Source organism: Falco punctatus (assembly GCF_963210335.1).
Source record: "Falco punctatus genome assembly, chromosome: 10".
NCBI lineage: Eukaryota > Metazoa > Chordata > Aves > Falconiformes > Falconidae > Falco > Falco punctatus.
The window spans coordinates 37,331,760-37,339,621 of record NC_137590.1 but is presented as its reverse complement, the minus strand read 5'-3'; the positions used below and the strand labels follow the sequence as shown (position 1 = coordinate 37,339,621).

General features: G+C 58.1%; 1 protein-coding gene across 2 annotated transcripts; it reads left to right on the top strand.

The window, feature by feature from the left end:
• The first annotated feature begins 2,049 nt into the window (after positions 1-2,049).
• CDKN1C (cyclin dependent kinase inhibitor 1C) lies at positions 2,050-6,782 on the top strand. Of its 2 annotated transcripts, none has more exons than XM_080405273.1 (3): positions 2,050-5,620; positions 5,868-5,994; positions 6,124-6,782. In XM_080405273.1, exons 1-3 carry the CDS (start codon positions 5,048-5,050, stop codon positions 6,327-6,329), a joined length of 906 nt encoding a protein of 301 aa, XP_080261399.1. In that variant the 5' UTR covers positions 2,050-5,047; the 3' UTR covers positions 6,330-6,782. The 2 variants fall into 2 exon arrangements, with proteins under 2 accessions (XP_080261399.1, XP_080261398.1); XM_080405272.1 differs by having other exon boundaries at positions 4,375-5,780; positions 6,124-6,265.
• The last annotated feature ends 1,080 nt before the right edge of the window (positions 6,783-7,862 follow it).

Genomic DNA, 7,862 nt, shown 5'->3' with positions numbered 1-7,862 from the left:
AACATCGAGACTCTTTAGACGCCCTCCATGCCCTGCAGCGCTGTTGCTTTCATAGCCAGATTTCAACAATCTTTTGGGGTTTGGGGTTTTTTTTCGTACTCTTCGATTTTGTTTCCTCTAGGTATGTGCTGGGATCCACCTGAAGATATTCCTGATGCACTTACCTCTGCTCTGGGGCTTGGGTTTGGACCAGGCATCTCCCCTCTGCAACAGCCCATTCGTAATCTCCTTCAGGACTCGGGCAAGACTATCAGCATTAAAAAACCTGCTTACTTAAGAAGCATGAAACCAAAAATAAAACCCATGCAATGGCACCTTCACACCACCACCACCCCCCTACAGAACTAGAAATAACTTATGAAAAGCTGCTCCAAAAGTAATATTCCCATGGATCAAGACACAAGGCAAGGGGAACATCAAAACAGGCAAAATGCAAACTTCTCATTTCATAGGAAGAGTAGCCATGAACGACCAGTACCTGTGAGCATCAGGCATGACTTTCACTGAAAGGATACCCACAGGAAAGCAGGGAGTATAAATAAATGGAGTATTCAACTGCGGTTCAAACATGGCTACACAGACAGCCAGCAAAAAGGAGCCACCCGCCCCGGGTGTGTACTGCAAGCTGGAAACCCTGTGTCAGTGCTGCTGCTCCTACCTGCTTTCCAAGGTAACCACCGCGTCGGTAAGGCTGGCCACACCGCAGTTCACAGAGGGCATCCCCGCAAACCAGTCAGGCTTCCAATCAGTCGTGAAGGGCCAGATGGCAAGTGGACTTCATCAAGTAGAACAACATGATGGAAAGGGCAAAACAAGAGTGTGAAGAGAGAATGTGATGGCCCCTGGTGCACTAGCAGGTCCGTCAATACATTAGGCTAAATTCACTGCTACCTTTGTGCTACCCTAATGACGCGCAGCAGCTGGACAGCAAGGACGTAAAAAATAATTTAAAAAAAAAAAAAGGAAATTAAATGAAGTGTTTTTCTGAGATGTTTGCCCCTGCATATTCTTGAGAATGCAACAAAAACTGAATTCAATTAGATTAAAACTACCATATTTTTTTCAGGGTTCTGTTCAGATTATATTTTCCCATTCTGACCTCTGAACTAGCATGGTTGTGCCTGCCTCTCAAATCTAATAATTTGCCTTTTTATGACCGTGTCAAGAAACAGAAAATTCTGAACATACACCAGCTCAAATAATTCAAACATCACTTTGCTGGTGAAAAAGCCTCGATGAGAAGTCTGGGCAGTCTGCGCAAACTTGAACTTTAATTGCGATCAGTTTATTTAAGCAGGATTCCAAAGTACCAAGCAAAATTGCCACCGGTATAAATGCAAAACTGCAAATTGCTTGTGAACATGCACATAGTAAAAGAGAAGTGCATGGGAGATACCAGTACCAATGTTTATTGGTCTGTGTCTCTGCTAAAGCAATTACAGAACATAACGCGTTCTGAAATGAAGCACTTGCATGTGGATAGCACAGCATTTGAGCAATCCCAAGTTAAACATCGCTGAGTGTATATGATAATGGTGTATTAAAGGAAATGAGAAGCGAGCAAAGCACAAACCTTCAAGCCTCAGGGGCCCAAAAATGGGGTCGCTTGTCTGGCAGCACACTGAGGACAATTTCTGCTGGAGATGTTCACTCCAAGAACCTCCAGAAGACAGGGGGGAGTGCTCCTCCATGGCACTGTGCCGTGGGGACCCATCCTCCTCCATGCACAAGTGTCTCACCAGGCCCTCTCTTCTGAAGAAGTTAACCTGGAACTCAGCAACAAGCAGCCCCATCAGAAGGACAGCACCGAGGCTCACTCTTCTGTTACTTTTGCAACTTCTTACCCAGTTTCCTCGGCTACTCCTTGCTCGGCTTGCAGCATAAGGACCCCTCTTCCCGCATCAGCCAAGGCACCAGACTCAGCCCCTGGCTCTGACAGTCAGCCTGGACTCTTCCCCAAGAGGAACAGTCAAACGCAGTAAGCCGCCTGCAATCGCAATCTGCTTGAGGGAGTTTGCAATCGCAATTGCAAAATCGCAATCAAAAAGCTGTGAGGGAGTTTGCTTTCCCTCCCCTCACCCTTCCCAAACAGAGGAGCCAGCAGGAATACACGCTAGTTAAAGTCATTGTGTTTTCTGACATAAGCGGATATGACTTGGATATTTTGAGCAAAAATGCTTCATTCTTATGTGGCATTGTTCTAACCCTCGTGGTAATTACTCTGCTCAGTGTTCTGGAGCAGGAATTTCTAAAGAAGCTAATAGGCTTGGTGGTGGGAGCTCTTGGATAAGATTTTGTGGCTTATATTAGGCAAACTGCTGGTTTAGAGGATCATAATATACCCCCCTGGCCTTAGAGTTCACGTATTCACTAAATTAAAAACATCTCTCAGTGCAGACAGCATTTCCTCCTCAAATGGGCTGGATGCGCTCTGACTCCACACAGTAGAGAAGCGCAGACGCTGCTAGAGCTGGCGACCTCGAACAAGTGGAAAGTCCCCGACATCTCAACGTCACCTTAAAACGCATGTGTATAAATGGGGCAAAAATTAAAGCCAAAGAAATGGGGAGCGCTGGGGGCAAGGAAGAGGGACTGGGAAAAAAAAAAAAAAGAGCTGGTAACCTCAAACTCAGAGCTGCTTTACCTCCCAGGTGAACTGGAAGGTGAAGCAGCCTCAAACATGAGGCAAACCCTGAAAATACTTCCCCGTTCAAACCATAGTTCCTCGCATCCCTCAAATACTGTGTAAATATTGGCTAACCTCTGGAAACGGTTTGGAAGGACCATGATGTGGATTTTGCAGAGGGCACGCCCACATCTTGCAAACAGCAGGGAGGTTTGCTCACTTGGCTTGTGTCGCAGGAATGTACGAAACCGAGGAGGCAGAAAACAGGAAAGGTGGCTGCTGGCCTCTCCGGGCACTGGGGGAGGACAGCAGCAGGTTCACAAGGACCCCCCTCACAAAGAGCCCCTGTCCACTGGGACCTGGCCATTGCCATTTGTCTTGCGTCTTGAATAGAAGGCACTTTTTTGGCAGGTTTCTCAGGGAACTCAGGGCATTTTCTCTGCACAGCATGTTTATTTCTAAAACTACCCTATCCTACATCCCAAGAGACGCATCTGACAGCTGCTGAGAGAAGTCCCAGCTGAACATGCCATGGTCAACACACTCCCTGACTGTCTCAGCCTGGCCCCGGACCCACTCCTTCCCTCCATGGCCAAACCCTTGCTAACTGATGCTTGCCTCCCGCTTTTTAGGATGCTGAGCCTTTCCGTGACCTGCTCCCCAAACTTCATCCTTTGGGACAGGAGACCCCCAACGTGGCCACCCTGAAGGGCCATTTGGGGAAGGAAAGGACAGCATGGTAATGCTTACCTAAGACTGCCACGTGGGTGGGTTGCAGTGTAGCTCACATGGGAAACCCAGAATATTTGTTGAGAACACAGCTAAACGGGTATCTTAATAGAAAAAAGAGTTCACATATCCTAAGATACCTGTGCTACCACTGTTTGTGAAATAACAGTGGTCTGTCTGTGCCACCGGTTGGCAAAGTCTTCTGCCAGGTGTGACCCCACACCTGCCCAGGAAGCAAGCGGGGACCTGCACCCTGAAGGCACGCGCCGCATCGCCTTCTCTCAACCGCAGAGCTACAGACCTTTCCCATTGAGCGACCTGTCTGCCCCCATGGACATCAGAAAATTATTTCAGGAGAGCAAACCTCATCGTTCATCAGCCCAAGCATGGAAAGGCCCTTCTCGCATGGTGAGCCAGGTGCGAGCTCCTCTCTGCACCAGCTGTGGCCCACCCAGGGCCAACAGGTCCAAAACTGTGGACACTGCTGGTCTCTCCTGGTGTGGCAGGTCTTTGGGAGCACGGTTGAAGGTGCAGCCCCTGGGGGCCGGTGGAAGCCATCCCGGCTGCCCCGGGCTCCTCACCGGCACAGCACGGCATGGGCAGGGGTGAGTGCCCACGGCAGTGCTGGAGGGCTGCTCCGTCAGACGTGGGCTGGCTGTGGAAACAGCAGAGGAAGATGACTTTTTTTGGCCAAGCTGGAGGAAGGGAAAGGCTTCCCATGGCTACAAAGGCTATTGCCCCCCCTCTTCTTGAGGCTGACACCTGCCTGCGGCCACCATTGCCCCAAAGCTGCAACCTCCCCAGCCCTGCGGCGAGCCTGCGCAGCCAGCGAGCACTACCTTAGGAATTTAAACTAGATTTATTCCCTAGACCATCCCAGTTGTCTTTACTTCAAGGGTTTGAGTTTCCCAAAAGGAAGAGCCACAGTTACACGCAGAGCTGGAGTCTGTCTTTCCCCTTGTCGCCCGCGGATGAAAAGCCGGCCGTGGTGCCAAGGCGCCGCGGTGCGCAGCAGAACCACGGCGATGTGCTGGGCCCGATCTTAGCACCGTGTCAGTGACGTCCCCCGCCCCCCCCCTTCCTTTCACGCTCCGCCATCCCAAAACAACAACAGGCAGCGATGGCAGTGACCAGCGGCTAACGCACAGCCCCGGCCCCCCGGCCGCACGACGGCGAGGGTCGCGCTGCCGGCGCAGACGCCCCGTGCGGCCGCTCCGGCCGGGGCAGCGCAGCGCTGCGCGTTTCTGCGGTTCCATCCGCAGCCGAGGGGCCGCTCCCACCGCCCGCGGCTCGGTTTGGAACGGGCCGGCATCGCGCTTTGTTTTGCGGCAGCGTAATCCGCCCCCCCGGCCAGCAGCGACCCCCTCTTCCTCGCCGCGCCCCGCCCCCCCGCCCGGGCCTCCGCGGCCGCGGAGACGCCTCCCGGCGACGGGGCACACAAGTAGGGGACAAGAGGCCTGGCATGGAGCGACGCCCCGGCGCGGGGGCGCGGACCGGCGGCAGGGCCCAGCGGAGGGGCCGCCCCCAGCGCCGCCGAGGAGGAAGCGGCGGCTCCCGCCGGCAGACAAAGGCAGCGGGGCGGCGGCGGGCGGGGAGCGCGGCCGCCGCCCCCCGGGGCCGGGCCAGCACCGGGGCCGCCCCCCCGGGCGGTGGCGGGGCCGGGCCGGGCCAGCGCGGCCCCCAGCGCAGCCAATGGAGGGCGCGGGCAGGCGGGCTGCCGCCGGGGGCCGGGGGCGGCGGGGGGGGCGCCGCCAATCGCGGCGGGCCGGCGGCGGGGAGCACTGTTATGCTAATGGTTGTTTTGCTCGGCCTCGCGGGGAGCGGGGTTTAAAAGCGGGGCGGCCGGGGGCAGCGGCGCACAGACGGAAGGCAGGGCCGGCCGCAGCGCGGACGGGCCGGGCGGCGAGGAGCGGAGCGGCGGGGGGGGGGGGCGCCCAGCCCACCGCACCCACCCACCCCGCGTCCTCCCCGGCGGCGATGTCCAACGTGCACCTCTCCGGCGCCGCCGCGCTGGAGCGCCTGACGGCCCGGCGGGCGCTGGCCGGGCCCGGCCGCAGCCCCGCCTGCAGGACCCTCTTCGGGCCGGTGGACCACGAGGAGCTGGGCCGGGAGTTGCGCAGCCGGCTGCGGGAGATGGGAGAGGACGACCAGCGCCGCTGGGACTACAACTTCCACACCGACACGCCGCTGCCGGGGCCCGGTCGCCTGCGCTGGGAGGAGGTGGAGGGCGGCGCCGTGCCCGCGTTCTACCGGGAGACGCTGCAGGTGGGGCGGCGCCGCGTCCCCCTGCGCCGGGCGGCCCCCGCCCCGCCGCCGCCCGCCGCCGCCAAGGGGCCCGGCGGCCGCCTGAGTCGGGAGAACCGCGCCGCGCCCCGCCGCCGCGCCGGGCGGCTGCGCCGGGGCCCCCCGACGGCTCGTATCACAGGTGCGTGGGGGGAGGGCTGGCGGGCGGCGGGCGGCCCGCCGTGGCGGCTGGCGGGCCCCCTCCGACCCCGCTGCGTCCACCCCGCAGATTTCTTCGCGAGGAGGAAACGGCCGGGGGAGCCCAAAGCAGCGGCGGAGCGCCCCGCCGGCTGCCCGCCGCCCCCCGCCGGCGCGCCGGCTGAGCAGACCCCCCGCAAGCGGCTCCGGTGAGCCAGGTGAGCCCGCGGGGGCGGGCGCCGCCTGCCTCCCTCCCCCCCCCCTTGCCCCTCTATCCCGTTTTGTTTTTTTGTTGCTTGATCACTTTTTCTTCCCCCCCCCCCCCCCCCCCTTCTTGTTCCCCCCAGACTTTTGCACTACGGCACCCACGGGAGGGGCGTGCCGCCCCCGGAGGCGCGGCGAGCCGGGACCCCCACGCCCGTCCGGCCGGGCAGCGGCAGCGGGAGCCGGGCGGAGCGGAGCGGGGCGCCCGCCGGCCGCGCACGGAGCAGTGTTAGCGTCCGACTGTGCAATGTATTCCGCTCTGTATAGAGACGCGTTATGCCTAATGTGAGTACACTGGCCAGAAGTGTAAAGCTTTAAAAGTCATTTATAAGAAATGTTTAATCTCTGCTGAGCTCTCAGTGCAAACAAAAAAGAATGGAAAAAAGAAAAATGAAAAAAACGACTGTATATTTGTACAAAACTGTTTTTAAGAGTTATACTAACTTATATTTCTATTTATGTCAGAAATGTGGATAACTTTGACATCCAATAGTCTTTTTTTTTTTTCTTTTGGTTAAGCCAAAGGGCACTATATTTCCTTTCGTTATTTACAAAATGTAAATTTATTTTTATAGTGGGAATTGTTTTTTTTTGCATTCTCAAGATGTAGCTATGAATCAAAATTAATTTAGATTTTACTTGAAGACAAATCTGTTTCAATGGTTCCTGAGCCGGTCTGTACCACTGCCCTTGCAAATAATGCCACAACTTCAATAATAAATAAAACAAAATAAAGCCAGGAGTGACCTGTGCGGCTGTCGGTGTGTGCTGGGGGGGGAGGGGGGTCAGGCCCGGCCCGGGGGACCCACGGTGCGGAGTGGAAAGGTTCGGGGCTTTTCCCCGAAAACCCAGTGTTTCTGAGTTAACTTCTGCGGGAGGGGAGTGCACACCCTGAAATCGGCCTTTCCGCACATTTAATGATTTATTTACTTAAAACCGTTTCGCGTTTTCCCTTGGCAAAGCTGCCCCCGCCCCGAGGAGCCGGCTGTGCTGGGGCAGGTGCCCCCCCCCCACCATCGGGGCTGCTGCCAGCCTGGGGGGGTCGCGGCGTGCAGACCCCAGTGCCCCGGGGTCCGGCCCTACCGCGGGGGGTGTGCAAAGACACCATCACCCTCCGACCCCGCGTCTCGGAGCCCCCGACCCGCGGGCGGTGCTGCGGGGAAGCCCTTCCCGGTACCCGCTGCCCGAGGCTGTGTGGGGAAGGGTGCAGCGACGGCAGCGGCAACGCTCGCCCGAAGGAGGGGGCGGGGGGGGGGGGGGGGGGGGAGACAAAATCAGTCCCCCCACCTGAGAAGCTGCTCAGCGTTCTGGCATTGAGGCTTCGGTGGCAGCACTGCCACAACTGCGCACTGCAGGCAGATTGTGGGGCTGCTCCGTACCCTTGGTGCAGGATCGGTTTCAAGCCATGGAATTGACCCAGCGGGGTCAGGTTGCAGGGTCCCAAACCGGGGAGCGGGATCAACGCTGTGGGGCCCCAAACCCGGGGAGTGGGATCCACCCGGTGGGGTCCCAAAGCTGGGGAGCGGGATAGACCCGGCGGGGTCAGGGCACGGGGTCCCAAACCCGGGGGTTGGGGCACATCCAGGGCTGGCCCTGGCTGCAGGTGGTGCTGGCGGCTGGGGACGGGGAGCAGGGATGTGGGAGGCAAATGGGGTCCTAAAGGCATGGGGAGCAGCTGGCCAGATTTGTCCCTTGCAGACCCCACCCCATCACCTCTGCAAAGCGCTGCACCCCCGTGCTGGACCTGGGGCTCGGGGGGCGATGGGACCTGAGCTCTGCAGCGACACGCTTTCAAGGAGGGGGGAGGGAGCCGAGAGAATAA